The following is a 25,560-nucleotide window of genomic DNA, read 5'->3' on the forward strand; positions in this document are numbered from 1 at the left end:
ATATAAACATTCAAAATGTGAGATTTAAAGTGCAAAAATGGTGGAATAAAGTCCTTATTGATGATCCAAAAAGGTGCCAAAGTGCCAAGTAAATAAAGGTGCTTGTGAGGTGAAGGTGCCCTCTTGGTTCCCCACTCACCGGAATTAGATAGTATAAAAGCCCTTGGTTTTATTGCACATTTGCCCAGGATCAGATATGGAATTCCTCCGATGTGTCCTCCGTATGGAAATCGTTCCCGATAACACAGATAGCAAGTTCTGTGTTATCGGGAACGATTTCCATACGGAGGACATCGGAGGAATTCCATATCTGATCCTGGGCAAATGTGCAATAAAACCAAGGGCTTTTATACTATCTAATTCCGGTGAGTGGGGAACCAAGAGGGCACCTTCACCTCACAAGCACCTTTATTTACTTGGCACTTTGGCACCTTTTTGGATCATCAATAAGGACTTTATTCCACCATTTTTGCACTTTAAATCTCACATTTTGAATGTTTATATTTTAGTTTAAATATGCACTTTAAAATATTTTTATAGGAATTTATGCACTTTAATGTGATTAATATATTTTATTATTACATATTGTATTCACATGATATAGATTGGTTTCAATTTAAATAATTTGTAATTTTTTGTAGTAATTTGTTGCTAGCGCTGCATTAATTTGGTTTTATTCATTTATTCTAAGAATTTCTTAGTGTTGCAGCAGCTGCACACCTTCACAGTTTTTTCACAGAATAACACATCACTACTGTGTAGCGCGGGTTTAAATTTGTTTTTTCATAACAAAAGAGATGTGCAGTATATACTATTATTGGTTGAATATGGTACTTATTGTCCGAGATCAATATTTTTTATTTAAAGAAAAAATATTTTAAAAAGACCTAAAACACTGTTTTGCAGATTTTCAGACAGGATTGTAATATAATTTTATGCAGGACAGGATCCCATGTCATAGGCAGGTAGCTTGATACAACCTGCGTCTGTTGTCAGTTCCTAAAATTTTGTTTTAAGAACGCTTGCTAATAGTTAGTGGGGTCAAATCGACATTTGTTTTGAACCACAGTGACCGGAAAATTTGAATGAGCAGAATTGAAATCTTTTCCCGATCAAACAAATTTCCAGAAGGTGTATCTGGTTTTCGTTCAGAACTTATGTTCATTTTAAAATTGAATGTTAAAGTAGTAGTAAACTCTCCCCCATAACTTTTGCACATATACATCATCATTAAAATAACTGCTAGTTGCTGTATGTAGATGTCACCTTACTTGCTCCATTGGCTTGTAATCTCTCTTGTGCTTTATAGCGATGTCACAAGCGCATGTGCATCTCTCTCCCGATTCACAGCATGATTTTTTCATTAAGAAGTGTGCTGTGTCTGTCATATCACCTCCCTGCAGCACTTCGCCGAGATATCACAAGACTACAATCTCTCATTCTGACACTCCTCACACACCCCATGCCCATGCGTGAGATTGCAGAAAAGATTGTACATTGCACTAAGACATTAGTTAAGATGGCTTTGGCTTATCACAGGAAGCACAAATTTTAAAACAGCTGAATTAAGTAAATTAAGGAAAATGCGATTGGGCTGAAGTATAATGCAGAGTGTATTAGAATACATTTACATACTGAATTTTTAAAAAGCAGCATCAAAGGGGTAGAGTTTACTTCCACTTTAAAGCAAGTAAAATTTTTGAACCACATTCTTGGGGGGCACAATTTGGCATCTTTGTCCTGGGCGCTGGTTGATCTTGTCCCAGCACTGCATATACCATACCTGGGCGATCCCCATGGAAGCTGGAAAATCACTGAAGTAGACACCGCTACTCCAATGATCTCCACTAGCTTCCAGGTCCTGTGCAGAGTGGCTGCCCTGCTGCATTCTGAACATAGGAGGCCCCCCGTTTGGAATGGGTGGCATTCAGAGTTTGCTTAACATTTGAATGCAAAGTGTTCTTTGGTTGGATGAGGTGGGGCGGTGGCATCACACTTTCCACCTAGTCCAATCAGAGATTGCTCAGCATCTATTCAGACAATGCAATGCTTTCTTTTAATGGTGCCCAGGCCAAGCAGCCAACCTCTTGTTCATAATGCGCAGAGCAGCCGCTCACCACGGGGCCCAAAAGCAGGTGGGTCTAATGTTTTATTTGATGATCACATCACAGCTAAAATAGCCACACATGACCCTTTCATCAGGCATGTGACAAGTACAGTGCAAAACAAAATATTTAAAGAGACATTTACCAAGAACAGGATAGAGAACTGACTGCTTCTTGAGGTCATAATGACATCATTGGCCCACCAAAACTACATCTAAAAAGACATAAACATTTACCTATTTATTAATGTGAAAGAAGGAACATTAAACATTAGTGATACCCTTTGGCTCTGTGCTTTTACACCATAAATGTTGAGAGCCCATAATTAGTGAATACAATTTATTTTAAGGGGATGTAATTATTGGGTGCATCAGTCAGATGCAACCTGTCTGGTGCGTGTTAACGTAGTACAGCAGTGTGTTTGCATCATGGCAACCCATGACTGCCGGCATCAATGATCACCAACTGCACTGTGTGGGCGTTGGTGTTCATAGAACATACTGCTTACAGGAATCCACCATAGGAGCAGTAAAAGCTAAGAGAATAAAAGCCAAACAAATGACAGGAAATATGAGAAAATGTGAAGCTGTGGGATAATTCCAAAGATTAAAGAAAGAAAAAAGGGAAAAGAACAGGAAAAACAAGCATAAAAAAAAGAGAAGGAAAAAGAAAGACAGAACAGGGAGATACTGAGAAATGATAAATGTGCACAGAAGAAAGAAGTAAAAAGGATGGGGAAAAGATGGAAAACTGTAAGATCAGTTAAAATATTATGCACAAACATCCATCATGTTATCTTCTTCACCAACAAAATCATCTATCATCGAAGAAACATGTAAGGGTCAAATTAGTGTTCCAGCCACCTGGTTGCAAAGTGCCTAGTGTGTAAATCCAGTAGGCTTCTCGGCATAGGAGGTCCCCACCTCTCGCAGGCCGATCAACATATTCAGTCACCATACCTCTCAGTTCATGTATCTGGTGTCTGTGTGTGACAAAATGGACCTCTACTGCTTTACTCAAGTCCACCTGATCACCCTTGCAGCTTTGGCAAAAGTCATTCAGAGATCACTCTTATGTCTTTAAAAACATATTTTGAAGGGACCTATCATTTTACCAAAAAATATGAACGGTTATGAATATTTTATCTTCAAAATATGAAAACAATGGTTCTTGTTGCAATTCACATAATCCCATATGTCGTGTTTGTCGTCCTTTGTCTGTGGGGGCATAACATTTTCACCACATATCAGAGAATTACAAACATTACAATTGTAATACCTGTTAACATCCCAATCTATGCGACATCTTAACGGGGTTAACGGGGATCTTGGTGTTTTTTTAAGTCTGGGGTCTGCTTGTACCATCAAATCACATAGGGTCCTACTGCGCTTATGTACCAGTAATGCTCGTGTTCTGAGGTTTCCTGCCAGTGTGTCATCGGCTCTAAGTATATTAATATCTATCAATATGGGCTAATAATGTCATTATGATGTCAGGGGTCCGGGAGCAGTCAAGTGTTTGGTGTATATCTCTTAGCACTAAACTTGTCACATGCCTGATGAATCGGTCCTGCATTGCCCTGAAACATTGCTGTTTTAGCTGGGATGTGATCCTCAAATAAGGCTTTGGACCATTTTTTGAAGATCCTTGGTGTGCTGATGAGTGTTTTCAGTTTCCAGCCAGTGGTTGTTACAGCACCCACTTACCTGACCGCTATTTCCAGAAATGTGTACATTGGGAATATTTTTCTGGACTCTCCAAAAGCAAGTGGAGATCACTGAAGTAGCTGTGTATCCATCTGTGATTTCCAGCTATCAGGGGCATCAATATGGTATAGTACTGTATATACATAGTTACATTAGTCCAAGCTGGTAAAAAATATTCATGGAATTTTCCTTTCCATTTACAATTTCTTTTTATGGATTACTAATATTGCTATGCAAGTGATATTACACCAAGCAATGTGCTTATATGGGGTGACTGTAATAAATCACCTACAATTGCTTCATATGGAGCTACAGTATATTGATGGAGGAGTTTGATAGCAAAAAATGTATTCATAGGTAATTCTTAGGCCCCTTTCACACTTGTGCGACTTGTCCTGTGACTTGGGACTGCAAAGTCACATGACAAGTCATACTCCATGATTTCCAAGGAGTATCGTTCATATCTGGGTGACTTCAAAAGAGTCCCTGCACTAAGTTGGGCCGATTTTAATGCGTTTTGAGGTCCATAGGCATTGCTTCAAGTCCAGTCAAAATCGCTGGACTTTTAGGTCGCATAAGTGTGAAAGGGGCCTTAGGGCCATTTGTGCTTTCAATGAAACAGATATGCCCCCACAATGAAATGTACTGTGCTCTGCAAAGGGGGCCTTATAGACTGGAAAATACAAATAAACTAAAATATAATAGGCAAATATTTATTTTGAGAAATTTAGTTTGAGAACTTTTTGCTTGTGTGTATATAAGCCAGCGCCTCTAAGGAAGCAAGATAGATTGTTTTTATAGCAAACATTTGTTTCACAGCAAATTGCCTTTGTAGAAAATATATAATTTCAGATGTTTGGGGCTTTAATGGATTTCCAAGGTTCCTCTAGCTGCAGTAAAAGAATGTCTAACAAAGAATCTAAAAGACTGTTCTGAAATGCATTTGAAATTAATCTCTAGTTTTGTAGAAAAAAAGCAACCCCCATGACTGCGAATTATAAACCTTTCAAGGCTTTCCTACTGACTGCTTTTTAGGAGGAACTGCATACTTTGTCACAGCTTAGCTATTTAAATCTTGTAAAAAAATATAACCCAGAAGGTTATGGTGAGAAGGGATAAATGGAGTAAAAAAACCTCTGTTAAACCTTTGCATGGCATGGTAGAACCTTCGAGAAAGTATACCTTCATTGTTTTACTTTGGGTCCAAAAGTCCTATACCATAGACGCCATGGTTTACATGCAATGCCCTGAGGATGGCAAAAAAAACTTAAATAGCTGTATGACATTTGGAATAAATGGCTATATAATAATGACTCTATAATATTAGGCAGTATCTATACTATACACTATTGGTTCTGGATTAACAGTTGGCCATTAGGGAATTATTTGCATGGCACCCCCCCCAATATTTTTAAATGAGGATTATTTTAAGGAATGAAACACATGAATCCCTTATGTTATGAGAAGACTTTACTGTGCAATGCAATGTTGTAATGTAGAAATCCTGGCTGTAGGAGTTGACTTGTATTTGGACTTTAAGCTTTGTGCAAACTGTAAGCCAATTACACAAGAAGAAAAATAAAATGTATTTGGAAACTCTATACACGCACACACATATTTGGTGATTCTGAAATCTAATAAGAACCTTCTAGGACAAAGTCTTTTTAGAAAGGTAAAAATGAAACCAATAATTTTACATGTTGCAGCAGCACTCACACACACATGACACCCAACATTGAGGGTGACTTATTTTTACAAAGCAAATATACTTTTGCACACTGGTACTGACTAGTATTCCTGCATTTATTCGCCCTCATATTATCTCCCTTATGCAGCTAATGTGGCCCCAGTGCAGACAAAGAGGTATGATGGGGGGGGGGGGGGGTGGTAGATCAAACCGAGATGCTGTGCAGCTGCCTGAAGTTTGCCAATTTGGGACAATTTTTAGGAATTTTGCTAAGGCATCCCTGAAGAATCCAGAAAGCATCCCAGGGTGCTTGGCACTCCGTTTGAAAAAAGCTGAGTTAATTATTGTTACCAGTCCAAGCCATGTCCAAAAAAGTTTACATCAGTGAGGAGGCATTTCAGATACTTAAGCCCCGTACACACGTGCAGATTATCTGAAGACTTTTGTCTGTAGACTTACCAAAACCATATAATATGAGGTCAAACCTAAACACTTTCAATTTGTATGCAATCCGGCAGGCCCTTGCACTACATAGAAAAGGTAAATCTGAAGACAAAAGTCTTCAGATAATCTGCACGTGTGTACGGGGCATAAGCATGACCGATGAGAGCAGCGGAGAGTTCTCACAGTCAGATGGATCAGCGACCGAATCAGAGGAAGAAAGGGTCCCTCCTAAAGGATACGGCACTCTGAAAACCAGGCAGCCACCAGCGATACACCCAAGAATGAAATTCCCAGTACCAGCGCTGGAGTATCACCCCCAAGTCAGGGCCCATTCATACCTCCAAGATGCTCTTGCTAACTCAACATGGCTGCCTTCTAACTCTTTATCAGCAAGCATTACCCCTTTCACCGCACAGCCAGGTGTGCAGGCCAATACTGTATAATAGAATTTCTTTTTCAATCATGGATGGACATAGCTCCTGATCTTCATAACCATTGGGTTATACTGCCCCCTACAGGAGACACTAGGCAGAGAAAGAATCTGGCTATGCCTCTGGGCAGTCCCAGGGGGCATACTCCCTCTCTCTGCTGTAGGTACTGCTTTTTTTCTGCCTAGTCAGGAATAAGGACCTAGTTCTGGAAGTGCGCAAATCCAACAACATCACTTCCTGGAGTCCGTGGAACGCACGCCGGCTGCGTTCCCGGAAGTTTTGTGACACCGTGACTTCTTTCCTATATGCGTGCCACTATTTTTATTCCTGTAAGTATTTAACTAAGCGGCTAATAAACATTTACATGCGGACTTCACTATGTCAGTCATTCCTTTCCTTTGAGCTGCCCAGAGGAAGGCAAAAGAGAGGATCTCACGGGGTTCATTTGGAGGAGTCCTATTCTATTCTGAGGATTTATTATAAGGTTCATTTGACCTTCCAGGGAGGTCCATCGGTTCTGGTGAGTGGATTCTCAAAGAGATTTGGGACACTCTTGCACCGTTTGGAGCACTATAGCACTTTATGATAGCAGCACTTCAAGCACCTTTGCACATTATATTGGACTACACTTTAGCACTTTATATTATATACATTTTGCACAATTCTATTTGACTTTTTTCTTCTTTATTTGCACATGATATTGTATTTCTAGCACCTTTATATTTGCTCATAATTTCCAGCATTTTTGTATTTTGTTCAAAATTTGCACGAAATATTGTTGCTTTTTAGCACAATTGCACTTTATTTCTCTAGGTTACCGTTTTATTGCTACAACACTGGTTATACATATTTATTGATTTTTTGAGAGTTACACAATTGATTTTTTGGAAGTGCTGTTTTTTGCGTATTATCTTCCTGAGTTTTTACTTGGTGAACAGCAGCTGCAGAAAGATCTTATTTATTTCTGTTCCAGCGTGGGTTTAATTATTTATTATTTCACAGAGGTAGATCCGTTGGCATCTCAGGTCAACAGAAAGGTGCAGAGGTTTGTGGCTCAGTCACGGGATCCTCTGGCGGACGCCACAGGTGTGCTGGTGGCCCTGTGGGGTCAGTATCACTATTTGTGCTCATGGATGGACCTCAGAAAGGGTTGTCCGCTTCCTCATTTCCAGATGGATCAGACAGACTGTTTTTCAGGCCTATTCCATCAGGGGTCAGGTTCCTCCTTTTCCCTGTCAAGGTGTATTCTACTCAGGCGCTCAGTGCCTCCTGATCCTTGCGTCATCGAGCGTCAGGGATGCGGGTTTGCAAGGCGGCCACCTGGTCATCGGTGCATACTTTCACAAAGTTTTATAAAGTGGAAGTGTTGGTGTCTGTGGATGCTTCTTTTGGTCGCAAGGTTTTGCAGGCTGCTGTTAAGAGAACCTGATCCTCTTCGAGGGTGTATTGTTTTTTTCAGGTGGGCTCCAGTTGTTTTGGTTGAGCTCCTTTTGCCTGGTTGGCTACTGTTTAGCCTTGGGAATTTTTTGCTGTTCCCAACCCTCATGTTTTACACTGCTTTAGGACTTCCCAATGGTTATGAAGATCAGGAGCTGTGTCAGTCAATAAACGAAAGAGAAAATGTGATTTTTGACTTATTGTAAAATCCATTTCTCTGATGTTCATTGACAGACACAGCACCCCCCTCCTCCCTCTGTGGAGTTGTATTTCTTCTGACACTGCTTGCAACAAAACTGAGTACCTATAGCAGAGAGAGGGAGTATATCCCCTGGGACTGCCCATTGGCATAGCCAGATTCTTTTTCTGGCTAGTGTTCTACTCCTTTAGGGGGCAGTATAACCCAATGGTTATGAAGACCAGGATCTGTGTCCATCAATGAATTTTAGAGAAATGGATTTTACGGTGAGTCCAACATCACACTTTTTTCTGAAATTTATTTTTTTACATTTATTTTTGCCCAACACATTAACTCCAATTTATTGTAGACTAGACAGATCTATTTGCCCAGCAGTATATTGCTAACAACACCGGTTCATCCGATGCCTGTCCATGTGAGTGGAGAAATCTGACTTTGGAGGAGTTCAAATTGTTTACGGGCCTCACCCTTAACATGGAGCTTAAAAAAAAAAAAGGACATGCCTACTGGTCCACCCCATCCACCACATGCCTATTTATTCTTCTGTTATTCCCAGGTCCCGCTATGAGATGATCATGCGCTTCCTTCACTTCAGTGACAATACCCAGTGCCATCCCCAAGATCATCCCAACTATGACAAATTATATAAAATCCGCTCACTTATTAATGTGTTTTCACAAAGATTTGCTGAACTTTATGTCCCTAAACAAAATCTATGTGTGGATGAGTCCCTGGTACACTTTACTAGCGGGCTATGAATAAAACAAAATATTCCAAGCAAAAGGGCCAAATATATAGTCAAATTCTACAAGCTATGTGAAAGAGCCACGAAAATCTGTATGTGTTCCGCATATATGAAGGAAGAGATTCCAAGCTCCAGCCCCCTGAGTGCCCAACCTACATAGGAACAACTGAAAAAATCGTTTGGGACCTGGCATACCCACTGCTGCACAAAGGTTATCACATATACCTGGATAACTTTTACAGTAGCCTGTGCCTTTTCAGACACCTAGATCATGCAAAAACCCTGGCCTGCGGTAAAAATAGAAAGGGCTTCCAATAATCTTTTTTGAACAAATAACTACAAAGGGGGTGATCAGCAAGTCTGAGCAATGACGAAGTGCTGGCCTTGAAGTGGAAGGATAGGAGGGATGCATACATGCTGTACCCACTATCCATCATCAGTCGAGATTCCCAGACACGGTCCCATGCGAAAACCTACATGCGCCCAAGATTATAATCTTTACATGGGGGGGGGGGGGGGGGGTTGATTTCAATTATTAAAAGCTTTAGCCCTATTTGGCAACAAGGAAGTCCCGTTTCTGGTATAAGAAAGTTAGTTGTGATTTATATTTTTAATTTGGCCATTTACAATGCTTGTATTGCCTACACCAAATTCACGGAAAGAGTAATCCGATTCCTAAAATTTATAGAAGAAATAGTCACGTCCCTCATCTACCAGCAAAGATCCCACCAGAAAACCTTTGCTCTGATGCTGTTAGCCGACTTAATTAGTGCCCATTCCCGGACAGCAGTCCACCATCTGAAGCAGACTGAAGATAGCAAAAAGATGCTGCGCATACAGCAAAGGAGGAGTTAGAAGACATGCCAGCTACCATTGTCCCCAGTGCCTCTGCATTGGAGAATGCTTTCGACATTTTCACACATCCCTAAAATATTATCCCATATTTTTAACCATTTCCCCATTTTCAACATCTGTGCTGACCATTTCCCTGCTTCCTCAAATAACCATGCCACTGCCTTCCATGTGAACTGGCCCTGGTCTGTTTGACTATGCCTCTGCCTATCGTCTGAATTGTTGATCCACCATGTTTCTGACTTCTATGTGAACTGACCCTGGCCTGTTTATCGACTATGCTTCTGCCTACCGCTTGGACTGATCTGTTGCCCTGCTACTGTAGTACACAGGGGTCTCACATATGTGAGGGGCTCCAGAATTGTTTTTCCAGATGAGGAAAACTATTTTTTTTTTCTATTTTTTTTTTCTAATTTCCGGATTAGGTTCTGAAGACCAGAGGCTTCAAAGAGATTTGAGTGGGAGAAGCCTCTACCTCTGTGCCCAAGTCTTACCTGACTGAGGCCCTCAGCCTGCTGCTGACTTACTGCTATCATGCCCCTGCCTGCCGAACCTCTGACCACACCTCTGCCTGCTACCTGTATTATGGAAATATTTAGCTGTAGCAAGAGGCAGTATGTTTATGAAGGGCTGCAGAGCAGTACAATAATGAGTATCTGCAGGTAACAGTGTACCAGGACCAATATTTTGGTTGTGCTGACCATCTCTCTGCCTGGACAATTCCTTTGCGTTTTAATTTTCCGTCATTGGTGTTCCCGGGAGAAATAGTGCCCCGTCATTGGTGTTCCCGGGAGGAATAGTGCCCCGTCATTGGTGTTCCCGGGAGGAATAGTGCCCCGTCATTGGTGTTCCCGGGGGGAACAGTGCCCCGTCATTGGTGTTCCCGGGGGGAACAGTGCCCCGTCATTGGTGTTCCCGGGGGAACAGTGCCCCAACATTGGTGTTGTCGGGGGGGAACAGTGCCCCATCATTGGTGTTGTCGGGAGGAACAGTGCCCCATCATTGGTGTTGTCGGGAGGAACAGTGCCCCATCATTGGTGTTGTCGGGAGGAACAGTGCCCCATCATTGGTGTTGTCGGGAGGAACAGTGCCCCATCATTGGTTTTGTCAGGGGGAACAGTGCCCCATCATTGGTTTTGTCAGGGGGAACAGTGCCCCATCATTGGTGTTGTCAGGGGGAACAGTGCCCCATCATTGGTGTTGCCGGGGGGAACAGTGCCCCATCATTGGTGTTGCCTGGGGGGGAAAAAAAATGGCATATTGAGTTTTTTTAATGATTTTATCCAATTAGTCGATTAATCAAAACAATAATTGGCCAACTAATCGATTATGAAAATAATTGTTAGTTGCAGCCCTACATTTTTCGGCATTTGCATTCTCCTGGTGCTCCAGGGCCTTCAAAAGTGTGATAGGTTGTCAGGAAATTAGATGTGTAATGTTTGTCCCTAAAACACCTGACGGTGCCCATTGCATGTTGGGCCTCTGTATCTGGCCAGGCTGTGTAAAAGTCTCACACGTGTGGTATTGCCATACTCAGAGGAGTAGCAGAATGTATTTTGGGGTGTAGCTTTCGATATGTACATTGCTATGTTTTACAAATATGATCTAAATTTACAACTTTGTGTAAAAAAAATGCATTTTCATTTTCTTTCCACTTTTTCCAAAAACTTGTGGGAAAAAATGTTCAAAAGACTCATTATGCCTTGTAGAATATGTGTTTGGGTGTTTGCTTTCCAAAATGGGGTCATTTTGTGGGCGTTTCTATTGTCCTGGTGCTCCAGGCCCTTCAAAAGTGTAAGGGCTCTTTCACACGGTTCGCCTCCATAGACAAATCCGTGCTGCTCAGCAGGGGATCGTAAACACAAAGCTGAGCAGGAAGGTGACAGCTCCCTCTCCGCTCTGTGTGCGGGAGAGGGAGGTGTCAGAGCCCCATGCATCTCTATGAGGGAATCGGATGAGGACAGACTGCCTGTCCACTCTCATCCGATCCCATCCGATCCGATCCCCTGGACGGATGGTAAATAGGGTTTCCCTCCGTCCGGATTTCACGGACAGGATCGGATGCGGGTGGCAGCGGTTGTCAGCGGACATGTCTCCGCTGACATCAGCTGCCCCATAGGGATGAATGGAGCATCCGATCAGATCCGCCTGTCAGGGTGCTCGTGTGGAAGGACCCTAATAGATAGTCAAGAAATTATATTAGATTAGGCTCTCTTTAATGATACATCAGAGGTCTAATAGACATCTGATGTATCATTAAAGAGAATTTGTCACAATATATATTACTATCACATAGGGGATTATTGATCCTCTTAAAAAAATATTACACCTGAGAACTAGGAAACTGCTCCACCACCAAAAAATGTTGGGTTCCTCCCCCAAATGCACGTACATATGTAAACACACAGGTCGGGGACACCTATGTACAAAAACATTGATTTTACTACATATTACATATCAGTGTGCATGCCTGAGTGAGAGCAATAATTCTAGGGCCATTAGCAATGGCCCAATGTCTCCCCTGCACATTATGAAGCACATATTTTACTAAAATAGCTTCTTCCCTGGCTATAGCAGCTGGGAAAAGTGACAGCAGAAACTAGAAGTGACATAACAAACCTCACTTCAGGGTTCCTATTGGCTAATGTAGATCAGCGGACAGACTTTTGCTGGTCTCCTCCGTTCACCCAGAGGCTCTTGCTTAGGAAACCTGGGACTGATATGCCATTCCTGAGGTCAGTCAGTTGCATGCTTGGTGCAGGTCAGTGACTCTGAAAGTACCGCAGACTATGGATCAGCATGACAGCCAAACTGCATCAATAAAAGTGGTCCCCAATGCAAGCCTGCACAATTATTCTGTGCTTTTTGAGAAAAACATCACTTATTTATAATGGTATCATAATATCATACCCACAGCTGTTATCCATTAAACACTTTGTATGTTCTGTAGAACAACTCACTTTGCTTTAATGCATCCCCTATATGTGGTGTAGCGCGACTTTTTACAGAAATATTGCTTGGGGTGTGGTCACACTTGAAGTTGCTGCTGTTCTCCTGTACCATTAGCGCGGTTATGACTTTCTATTTATCCCCTATATGAAGTATGTATACTTTGTGTTGTTTTTTTTTTCATATTGGATACTGTCATCTTCCTTTTTAAAAACACAAAATAATCAAAAAATATATTTGCACTAAACACTGAGTTCCAAGAACGTTTTGGGCTACCTAATTCTCATTTTTTTTCAGGTACTTATAATTGCGACATGCGTTCCAGTCCCAATTTGGTTATAGTCCCCTTTATCTAGAGGCCAGTGATATTGAAATATTTAGGGATGAATCACTGACTAAACCATTGTCTGTCACTTACAAAGGCTTGTTCCCTGAAACTCCTAAATTGCTGAGGCCCTGTGTGTCCAAATGGTCTGTGGTGGCTCCTGGTTTGGACAGCGAGGATTGGGAGGATATTTGGGATGTCTCCTTCACCAGAATAGTCTCCGCTAAAGACTGTTTAGTACACTATAAATTTCTTCATAGAGTCTACCTCACGCTGGCCAGATTGGCAAAAATATACAGGAACTCCCTTCCTTGTGTTGGAGTTGTTCTGCACCTGATGCAGACTTTGCATATAGTCTGGGATTGTCCATCTATTGTGCAGGTATGGTAGGCGGTTTTGGCCTGTATAAGCTCAATTAACTACATGCCGCCCGCCCGCCGTCATATTACGGCGGAGCGGTGCGACCATTATCCTGGGCCGCCGTCATATGATGGCAGCACTTTAAGCAGGGCAGGCGCGCGATCGCGTGCGCGCCGCCCTGCACAGCCGGTGTCGGGGTGTCCCCGGGACACCCCCCGTCACCGGCAGGGGGGAAACAGCCAATGGGCGTGGCTGTTTCCCACGTGATCGGCTGTGTTCCAATGACACAGCCGATCACAATGGAGGCGCCCACAAGATGACCGCGCATGCGCGATCGGGAGCGCGCAGCGCGGTCATGTCGGTGGCACTGTGTTCCGTAGGACTGACAGTGACTGTTTACTATGTGATCGGCTGTGAATCCATTCACAGCCGATCACAAAATGTAAACACAGAGCAGTAACTCACTGTTACTAGCTCTTCTCCCCTCATACAGTTTCCAGTGTGAGGAGAGCAGAGCTAGAAATAGTGAGTTACTGCTCTGTACACCTGTAAAATGTAAAAGCGCAGAAATAAAGGTCCCCACGCAGTCCTCAGCCCCCCCCCCCCAATGTCACCTGTCACCCAACAGTCACCTCATCAGTGCCCAGAAATTGACACCCATAACGTTCACATGTGAGCGTAGCGATCGCGGGCAGAATCACCGCGATTCTGCCCGCGATCCGGAAATCATTGCAAATAGCGGGACGCCTGTGCGTTGCCCCTGATTTGCAATAGCACCCCAAACGCTGTGCGATGTTGCCGCCATTTCCGCCTGCCGAATCGCGGTAACATCGCACAAACATCGCATGACGCCCAAAAAAGGTACAAGAGCTTCTTTGGGGCGTCATGCGTTGTTTGCGTGATGTTACCGCGATTCGACAGGCGGAAATCGCAGCAACATCGCACAGCGTTTGGGGTGCTATTGCAAATCAGGGGCAACGCACAGGCGTCCAGCGATTTGCAATGATTTCTGGATCGCGGGCAGAATCGCAGTGATTCTGCCCGCGATCGCTACGCTCACATGTGAACGTAGCCTAAAGTTCACCGGTCACCAGAGACTGACCCACCCATCGGTGACCATCGCCCGTCACCTGTCACCCCATCAATCACCATCACCTGTCACCCCATCAGTGATCGTCACTTGTCACCCCATCAATCATCGTCACTTGTCACCCCGTCATTGATTGTCATCTGTCACCCCATCAATCATCGTCACTTGTCACCTCATCAATCATCGTCACCTGTCACCCCATCAGTCATCGTCACCTGTCACCCCATCAGTCATTGTCACCTGTCACCCCATCAGTCATCGTCACCTGTCACCCCATCAGTCATCGTCACCTGTCACCCCATCAGTCACCTGTCACCCCATCAGTCATCGTCTCCTGTCACCCCATCAGTCACCTGTCACCCCATCAGTCATCGTCACCTGTCACCCCATCAGTCATCGTCACCTGTTTGCCATATACATGCAATCACTTACTGACCGCCTAATGACTATATGCGTCGGCCATTAAAAGCTAAATACTGGGGTTATGGCAGCAGATAGCTGCCATAACCCCAGTATTTTTTTAAACGGCGGGCGGTCGGCTTTCAGATAAGGGTGGTCCCAGTGGCGGATTCGCCGCAAAATTATCCTTACGGTGCAGGGGAAGAGGTGCCCCACCCCCTCCCGCCACGTCCCAGACGTTTTCCCAGCTTACCGGACCCGCCGGCAGCGGGGAAAACTATCCAATCCCGGACCCTCAGAGACAGGAAGTCGAGTGAGGGCAAGATGGCCCTCACTCGACTCTATGGTCTTGGAGGACCGGAGCTACGTCAAAAGTCGTTGCCTAGCAACCGGTTTAAAGGGCCGTTTTTTTTTTTCTTTCTTTTTTCAACAATTTTTTTTTTTTTTTTCTTTTTTAGTGTAGGTGTGAGGTCTTTTTGACCCCAGATCTCACAATAAAGAGGACCTATTTATATTACAAGGGATGTTTACATTCCTTGTAATAGGAATAAAAATGATCAAAACATTTTTTTTTAAACTGTGTAAAAATAAAAAAATAATAAATAAAATAAATAGGAAAAAAAAAATTAAAGCGCCCTGTCCCCTTTAGCTCGCGCGCAGAAGCAAACGCATACGCAAGTCCCGCCCACATATGTAAACGGTGTTCAAACCATACATGTGAGGTATCTCCGCGATCGTTAGAGCGAGTGCAATAATTCGAGCCCTAGACCTCCTCTGTAACTCTAAGCTGGTAACCTGCAGAAATTTTTAAAATGTTGCCTATGGGGATTTTTAAGTACCAATGTTTGGCGCCATTCTGTGAGCATGCGCAATTTTGAAGCATGACATGTTGGGTATCTAATTACTCGGCGTAACATTATCTTTCACATTATGGAAAAAAATTGGGCTAAATTTACTGTTTTCTTATTTTTTAGTTCAAAAAAGTGATTATTTTTTTCAAAAAAATTGCATTTGGAAGACTGCTGCGCAAATATAGTGTGATAAAAAATATTGCAACGATCTCCATTTTATTCTCTAGGGTCTCTGCTAAAAAAAATATATATAATGTTTGGGGGTTCTAAGTAGTTTTCTAGCAAAAAAAAATATTTTAACTTGTAAACACCAAGTGTCAAAAATAGGCCCAGTCTTAAAGTGGATAAATGGACAACTTTGTGAAAAGGGCTACTTGGATGTTAGGCGTCTGTATGTGGCCAGGCTGTGTAAAAGTGTTACACATGTGGTATCGCCATACTCAGGAGGAATAGCAGAATGTATTTTGGGGTGCAATTTTTGCTATGTACATGCTATGTGTTAGAAATATTGCATAAATGGACAGCTTTGTGTAAAAAAAATGTGTTTTCATTTTCTTTCCACAGTTTCCAAAAACTTGTGGAAAAAAATGACATATTCAAAAGACTCATTATGCCTCAAAAATTATACATTGGGCTGTTTGCTTTCCAAAATGGGGTCATTTTATGGGGGTTTCCATTGTCCTGGTGCTCCAGGGCCTTCAAAAGTGCGATAGGTTGTCAGGAAATGATATGTGTAATTTGTGCTCCTAGAATGCCGGACGGTGCTACTTGGATGTTAGGCCTCTGTATGTGGCCAGGCTGTGAAAAAGTCTCACACATGTGGTATCGCCATACTCAGGAGGAGGAGTAGTAGAATGTGTTTTGGGGTGTAGTTGCAAGTATACATATGCTGTGTGAGAGAAATAACCTGTTAATACGTCAATTTGTAAAAAAAAAAAAAAAAATCGTAATTTTGCAAAGAGTTGTGGGAAAAAATTACAACTTCAAAAAACTCACCATGCCCCTTATTAAATACCTTGGAATGTCTACTTTCCAAAAAGGGGTCATTTGGGGGGTATTTGTACTTTCCTGACTTTTTAGTGTCTCAAGAAATGAGATAGGCCTTCAGTACATCAGGTGTGATCAAGTGTGCTCAATTTTCAATGAATAGCACCATAGCTTGTGGACTCTATAACTTTCACAAAGACCAATTAATATACACTTATTTGGGTTATTTTTACCAAAAATAAGTAGCAGTATAAATTTTGGCCAAAATTTGTGAAGAAAAATTACTCATTTGCTAAATTTTATGACAGAAACAAAGAAAAATGCGTTTTTTCACAATGTTTTCAGTCTTTTTTTATTTATAGCACAAAAAATAAAAAACCCAGTAGTGATTAAATACCATCAAAAGAAAGCTCTATTTGTGTGTAAAAAAGGACACACATTTTTTATGGGTACAGTGTTGCATGACTGAGTAATTGTCATTCAAAGTGTGAGAGCGCTGAAAGCTGAAAATCAGTCTGGGCAGGAAGGGGGTGAAAGTGCACTGTGTAAGTGCAAGTGGTTAATAGTATTTCTGTTGCCCTTTCTGTGGAAGCATGCTTGCTAAGCCTAGTGGGCTCATTGGCTATATGCACTCTCCTCACATTATTATTATTTTATGCTAGGAAACTCATTTAGTCCTGGAAAAAACAGCACCAACATTAGTATCCTGGAAAGAAGTAGGGCCTTTATATAAAGCCACTCACAATTGGGAGCTTTTACCAAGTTTGAAAACGTTTGGGGTGGTTGGCTGGCCTCCTCTGACACAGTTTCAGATTGAACTGGCTTCATTCAACACTTCCTTGTCTGTAATGCAGTCTCCCCTAAATAGTGCTCCCTGTCATTTTCTCATTAAGGAGCCCTGGGTGTGCTCGATTGGGTATGCAGTGGGGGGCGTAGTGGATACTTTTGGTGTGTCTAGTATAATAGATGACTATGGTGACTGTCATCATTTTTGAATTTTTAACCATTGGTACTGTTAGCTGGTGGCAGGCAGGAGTTGGCCCATACTGCTCATCCTCTTTCTGTTGTATCGGGGGCACCAGTCTCTTCTCTTAGTGCTGGTGGAGACCTTGGCTAGTATTTTTTTATTTTTTGCTGAGGCTGTCATTATAATTTTCTTTTCTTTTGTTTTTCAGTTGTTGTTTTTTTTTGTAACCTTTAGGCCCCTTTCACACTAGCGGACCGTTCAGATCCACCTGTCAGTTTTTCAGGCGGATCTGAACGGATGCCCCATGCATCTCTATGGGGCATTGGATGTCACCGGAGACATGTCCGCTGACATCCGATCCGTTCCGTCAAATTTGTACGGATGGAAACCCTATTTTCCATCCGTCCAGCGGATCGGATGAAAACGGACAGGCGATCCATTCCTATCCGATTCCCCCATAGAGAACAGCGGGGACCTGACAGCTCTGTCTCTGCACACAGCGCAGAGACAGAGCTGCCATCCGCCTGCTCAGCGGGGTATCGGCGGATAGATCCCCCGCTAAGATAAACGGAGTCCGCCTTCTGTGAAAGGGGCCACGCTGTTACTGCATTGTTGCAGTTGTAAATGTTAAAATGCTCGATTAAAAAGAATTTTGCAAAAAAAAAAAAACACTGAGTTCCAGTAGCATGTTAGAGATTTATACCACCACCTAACATAGTGGTGGGCTCAGTCTTCTATATACTGTCCAGCAAGGGGATAAGTTGGTATACGGCTGATCCTTTAGTGTCTGCCCTTCAGGTAATTCTGGAAATCTGCAGTCCTCTTTCTTTTCAATCCGAAAAATGTAAAAAGTTGAATGTTAATACTTCATGTTTACCATTTGCACCCAACAGGTGGTGCTATGTACCATAACAGGATCCCTGTAAGGAATCATTCAGCATGTGTACTGTTTGCACACTCTGCTACACGTCTATAATAAACTGTTCACTTCGACCAAAAAGCAAACCGGCTAGGCATTTTTTATTACAAATACAAAGCCTTTGTAAGGTAACCTCTGTGTGCAACAAATGTATAATCAACAGTTTCCTGGAGTTCAGTTTTACTACTCCTTGCTCATTGTAGGAGTGAGTAGACAGGGATAGAAATGTGTCTTTGGTGAAATTCAACTGTATTTGTTATAAATAGAGTGCCTGTCTATACAATAAAACCTTATATTTCAGCCCTGAACATATTGAAGAAATTAAATACAAGAACACTATTAATAAGTTATGTACTTGCATTCATTTTCCTAATATATATTTTGCCTTTGCATTGGCAGGGAGTGGTGAACCGCCCTCTAGTGGTCGAGCGTCGAAAGCACCTGCCAAAAATATGTCCATCTTCGATGGTAAGGTTCTAGTTATTTTCCCAGAAACTGTTAGCACTCTGCTAGTTAAACATAACCTTGTCTTTAAATTGAGGATTACTGTATAAGTGTCTTATGACAATTTTTTTTTTTTTTCTTAAATTCCAGAAAAAGTGTTTCAGGCTAAAGATAGATAATTGGTATAATGAAGTAACACGGATTAGAACAGGCTGCCTTAATGATCTGTCATTTATTTTGTAACTACTGAGTCACAACGTCTTTACCTTTTTGATTTTTGACTTTGTGAAATCCCTAAAAAGTTAACAAAAGTGCCTGACTGGAGCCTTTCTAAATCTCCTGTCTTGTTTTTATGACTTCTTTGTACAGTGTGTTCTTTTAATCAGATCTTGCATGAGAAAATAACATTCTAACAGTATAATCCACTGTGTTTTATAAAGTAAAAGAAATATTTTATGTTCTGGTGACAGCACAGAGTTACTGCTCTGCAGGTTGTGTAATATAAGAAGTCTCTCCAATTTGAAGCAGACCAGATCTCTGTGTGTTTGCATTTTACAAGGCTCCCGAGGCAGTGAGAGAAAAATCATATATTTTATTTATTTTAGGCTCAGTTCATAAAGCTTTAAAGCTGAAGTTTAGGTATGGCTCTTTTTGTATGGTTGATTGATCCGGCATGGTATTTGCTATACCTGTGGGAACCCAGTGAAGGTGGAAATCACTGTAAAAAAAAAAAAAGAAACGCTCCTACAGTGGTTTCCAGCTACCACGGGGGTTCCAACAGGTATGGCACATACATCCTACATACACGCTAGACCAATGTAATGATGTAGAAATTGCCATACCTAACGGTCTCTTTAAAAGTGGAGTGAGGGCGTGGTGGAGTGATGACGGTGTGAGGAGGTGCTCTGTGTGAGCTCCACGCTGCTGCCTCCCTGAGTACATCTGTGTGGCCGGATCCGGTCATGCTTGCCGGTCGGTAACCTCCGAGGGATGCCTGCAAGAGCTCGGGGAAAGCTGCCGCCAATCACGGGTGCAAACCCGTAGCCAGGAAAGGTCCACAGCGGGGGAGATAGGGCGCTATTTCCCCGGCGTCGGCAAGGTGATAACCGGAGTGTCAGGCGGCGCTAAGAGCGGTGTCACGGTGCTGCAGATCCCGGAGCTGCTGGGGAGTGTCAGCGTCGCTGAAGGAGAGGAGACAAACGAAGCGGTACAACAGCTGGTGGAAGGGGGGACTACCGGTACTAGGAACACTCCCAGCGTGGAACAGAGGATCCAGGAAACCAAGGATACCCGAGAGAAGGAGAGGGAGGTAGCCCAGGGGGTAGAAAAGGAATATAAGGTGCTGGGAATGCAATTACCCGCAGAGTCCACAATGGAGGAGTCCACAATGCGGAGTCCAGGGGAGACGCAACGGAGTGACACCCCAACATCCCTACAGGAGGATAAGGGGCTTGCAGACCCAAAATCAGATATTTTGATATTGCTTAAAGCACTCCCAACGAAATTGGATATTGAAAATATGATGGCAAAGATGGAGGAGACTCACCGGCGGGAGATGAAGGAACTACGTAAGGATATTGGTGATATCTCAGACAAGGTGGATAAAGGTGCAGAGACAGTAATATCCCTAACAGGCAGAGTAGAGGAGATTGAAAAAAAATACAAGGGCCAGGGGGATATGCTGGCTTCTATGCAATTAAGAATGGAGGATATGGAAGACCGGAGCCGCCGGAATAACTTGAGGGTAAGAGGACTGCCTGAACAGGTAAAAAGGGACCAACTTCAAGAGGCGGTAAGAGATATACTCCTTAAAGTAATAGACTCTAGTCGTGATGATAGCATAATATTGGACAGGGTCCATAGAACCCCGGGGCCCAAAGCGGGAGACTCTGATAGAGTAAGGGACGTAATATGTCGGGTCCACTATTTTTCCCAGAGGGAAGAAATATTGAGGAAGGTATGGCTCAAGGGTCCTATTGATTATATGGGAGCTAAGATAAAGATATTACCGGACTTGTCTGGAGCCACACTGACCCGTAGAGCTATGCTGAGACCGATACTGGAGAAAGCTAAGGAGTTGGGTTTTACATACCATTGGGGATATCCGCTAATGGTAACATTTCATAGAGAGTCCACGTATTTCACCTTGAGATCCAAGATGGACCTGCAGGGGTTATTTGAATACTTGGGCATTAAGGAATTATATGTTTCGGATTGGAGAGCTGTTTTGCCCCAGTATTTGGACAGGAATATTAACAGAAGGAGAGAGACCGGAAAACACAGAGTCTGAAGAGGAATCACCAAGATTCTGAGAGAATATAACTCCTGGATGGACATGATTTGACTTATTTTTATATTATTATATTTTTTTTTTTTTTTTTTTTGGGCCCCCTTTTTTGCCCCCCCCCCTTTTATTAATGAAATTTTGGGTTGCTTAAGTACCCCTCGCTCCCCCTTTTTTTTTTTTTTTTTTTTGAGCAAGCAAGGAGGGGAGGAGGTCTGACAGGGGAATAAGGGGGGTGGAGAGGTGGGTTCGGGGGAGAGGTAATTATGGCTCCCCTTTTCCTTTTTTTTTTTTTTTTTTGTGGGTTTGTTACCTCCTTTGGAGAGAAGATTTCTCCATGTTTTTTTTTTTTCTTTTTTCTCTCTTTTCTTCCTTATTCTCTCTCCCTTTAGGGGAAGATATGAGAGAATTTTGGGGTGCTCTCTGGACATAATTAGAGCCAGATAGACCTTGTATTAATTATCAATTAATTATTACCCCCCTCAGACATCCTCCCCCCTACCTGGGTATAGCTGAGAGATTGGTTAAGTAGAAGGAGAGAGGAGATGTATAATACACAGCACATTTAATATATCACTTAAGCACTTAAAAATTGTTAGGGATGTTTATCTCGCTCCCCTGGGGGCAGGAAACAACATCCCCCTGGCACCCTCCCATATGTGGGGGTTGATATATTTTTATTTTTATTTATTTATTTATTTTATTTTTTTTTTTTATTTATTCCTATTCACTAATTTATTCACTTTTTGTCTTGGTGTTATTTGCTCTTTTTGATAGAGGTCACAATATTTTTTTTTTTTTTTTTTTTGGCACTAACAATGGATGGTTTGGTTGAGATTTTCAACAGTAGGCACTTGGGTAATAGGGGGTGTGTGATAACCCCCCCCCCCCCCTTTTTTTTTTTTTTTTTGCTCTCCTCTCCTTTCTACTTATCTACATGCCGTTGAATGTTTTAGGTGGACCTAAGGAGTTGAAGATAATTAATTGTTGTAGGGTGAGGGGGATGGAGAGTGGGACGGAGAGTGGGAGGGAGAGAGAAATACGTCACAGAGAATATCTGAGATAGGAAGATGTTCATTAATGTGGAGGTAACACCATATCATTAAAGGAGACCAATTAATAGGAGTTGTGTGATAAGGGTAGTGAATGAATAAATAACAATGGAGTACTGGATCCGACCAGACAAAGGGAGGCAGTGAGCTGATTCTCGCTCCGTGCATTGCCTCACCACGGACCTTTTTGTAGGTGAACGCAAGACACGCTAAGGAGCGTGAGGGGCGTTTGATATAACAAGGTGTTATTAGTAGGGTGGGAAGGGAGGGTGGTGGGGTGGGGGATTTTGGTTTTGTGGGGTTTTTTTTTTTTTTTTTTTTTTTTTTTTTTCCTTCTTTTCCCTTTTTTTTTTTTTTTTTCTTTTCTCCTCCTCCTAACTCTGGATATAAAATATAAATCTAAATGGCGACTATAAAATGTATAACACTAAACGCAAGAGGTCTGAACATACCTGAGAAAAGACACATGTTACTAAATGATTTAAAAGGGTCCCAAATAGATATAGCATTAGTACAGGAGACACATTTTAAAGAAACCAAAGTACCCATACTTAGAAATAAAAACTTTCCATGGGGGTACCATTCGACAAATAAAGAGGTAAAATCAAAAGGGGTATCTATCCTCTTAGCCAAGAGAATGCCATGGTCTTTACAAGATATACAGACAGATACTGAGGGGAGGTACATCTTTATTAAGGGAACAATAGGAGAGGTGAAGGTAACGTTGGCAAATATATACGCCCCCAACCAGAAACAGGTGAGCTTTCTTACGAAGGTCTTAAATAAACTGGCAGACTTTACAGAGGGACAACTGATTCTGGGAGGAGACATAAATATCCCTTTAAACCCCCTGATAGACACTTCATCAGGATGCTCCTCAGTCCCTTTGAGTAGTAGTAAGCAAATAAGTCAAGAACTATATAAACACCAACTTGTGGACGTATGGCGCCTTACCCACTCCGGGGAAAAAGATTATACATATTTTTCATCAGTACATAAACTATACACAAGAATAGATTATTTCTTTATCCCTCATAGACAACTACAAGCAATTAAAAAAGTTGAGATTGGGAACATCACATGGTCAGACCACGCACCAGTCACTTTAGAGTATTCACTTTCGGAATCCCTGGCCCTTGGGGGAAGGTTCTGGAGATTGAATGAGAGCCTCTTACAGACACCTGAGATCCTCAGGGACGTAACAGAGGAACTAAAATTTTACTTTCAAACAAATGAAAATCCAGGGGGAGATATAGGGGTCCTATGGGAGGCACATAAAGTTGTGATTAGGGGAGTACTAATTAAACATGGGTCGAGAGTAAAAAAGGAGAGGATGGAAAGATTAGAAACGTTATTCAAAACTTTACACGAGAAGGAGGGTGCCCATAAAAAAGATATAACATTAAAAAACGAGAAAGAAGTGGGGGGCATAAGAAAAGAGATTAATGATCTGTTAGGTTATAAAGCAAAAGCCTCACTACAAAGAAGCCGAAAAATAGGATATGAATCAGGAGATAAGTGTGGGAAATTGTTAGCCAAAGCGGTTAAGGAGATGAAACAGACTACATATATCCCCCAAATATTGTCTCCTAAGGGCAATAAGATAGCGATACCTAGACAGATCGCCCAGGTATTTGGAGATTATTATTCGAGCTTATATAACTTGACAGATAACTTAACAACTTTATCAGAAATGGAAGAATACGTAGCCTCTGCCCAGATGCCAAAACTATCGGAGGAAGCAGGCAAGGAACTGGACCTACCTATAGAATTGACGGAGATATTACAAGCCTTAAATATGATGAAGATTGGGAGGGCGCCGGGACCGGACGGCTTTACCCTCCAGTATTATAAGGTATTTTTCCCGATAGTTGGCCCGTATCTATTAAAATTATTTAACGGGGTGGGGCAAGGATCAAGTTTTTGTAGAGATACTCAACGAGCACACATTACAGTTCTCCCTAAAGAAGATAAAGATTTAATGTTATGTGGGAGTTATAGGCCAATATCTCTCCTTAATACGGACTTAAAAATTTTTACGAAGATATTAGCAACCCGTCTGAATCATTATATACAATCATTGATACACTTGGATCAGGTGGGCTTTATAAATAATAGAGAAGGGAGAGATAATACCACCAAAGTATTGGATTTGTTACTGGAAATTGATAAATCTCAAAAACCATGTGTCTTCCTAGGTACCGACGCAGAAAAAGCGTTCGATCGCGTGAACTGGAAATTTATGACAGCGACACTGAAACATATCGGGCTGGGAGAGATTATGATACAGAGAATCCTTTCTATATACGCTGACCCAACAGCCCAAGTGAAAGTAAATGGGATTCTATCGGACCCTTTTAAGATTAAAAACGGTACGAGACAGGGATGCCCCCTATCCCCTATCCTTTTTGTACTGTCCCTAGAACCATTCTTATGTAAAGTAAGACAAAATTTGAATATTAAAGGGGTACAAATGGGAAAGGAACAGTACAAAATTTCGGCGTATGCAGACGATTTGATATTTACATTAACAAACCCGACAATATCCCTACCTAATTTAATTAAGGAATTTGAACAATACGAGTCCATGTCAAATTTAAAAATAAATTTCAATAAGTCAGAAGCAATGGGGATAAGATTGCCTAGAAGTGCACTACAAGTATTGAAACAAAATTTTAAATTTAAATGGGCAGATAAGGCAATAAAATACTTGGGAACGTATATACTGGCCAACCCTGATTTGGTATACGAATTGAATTTCAAACCTCTTTTGAATACAATTGGTTCTAAACTAGAAAAATGGAAGACGGGCTTATTCTCTTGGCTGGGGAGATGCAATCTTATTAAGATGTCTATCTTACCCAGATTCTTATATTTACTCCAGACATTGCCAGTAAAGATTCCGATAGGATATTTCAAACAGATAAACTCAATATTTATAAAATTTATATGGGCAAATAAGAAGCCGAGGATTTCAAGACAATTACTTACATTGCCAAAAAAATATGGAGGTACAGCGATACCAGATATTCAAAAATACTATTATGCCTCACATGTCAGGAGGCAAATAGACTGGTGCCGCCAGGGGGAATCAAAGCTATGGGTGAAAATAGAACAAACTAATACAAAGGTACCATTATCTAGGGCATTATGGTGTTATGAGAGTTTACCGACAGAATTAAAAGCACACCAATTAATTGGGACAACTTTAAGAATATGCTCTCAAATATGTTTTCAAAAGGACCTTACTTCACATGACTCTCCTCTATATCCTATAATAGGGAACCCGAGATTCACCATGGGAATGGAAGCACAGCCATTTAGGAA

The 25,560-nt window shown here is 41.9% G+C and overlaps 1 protein-coding gene across 1 annotated transcript in view; it reads left to right on the forward strand.

Moving 5' to 3' along the window:
- MRE11 (MRE11 homolog, double strand break repair nuclease) overlaps positions 1-25,560 on the forward strand; it is a gene marked incomplete at its 3' end in the record, with an annotated part of 586,107 nt that overhangs the window by 435,542 nt on the left and 125,005 nt on the right. Inside the window, exon 16 of the mRNA XM_082248202.1 lies at positions 18,853-18,921. Coding sequence (XP_082104328.1) covers positions 18,853-18,921 — 69 coding nt within the window. The remainder of the gene's footprint in view (positions 1-18,852; positions 18,922-25,560) is intronic.

This window comes from Pelophylax lessonae, assembly GCF_965119305.1.
Source record: "Pelophylax lessonae genome assembly, chromosome: 2".
Classification (NCBI taxonomy): Eukaryota; Metazoa; Chordata; class Amphibia; order Anura; family Ranidae; genus Pelophylax; species Pelophylax lessonae.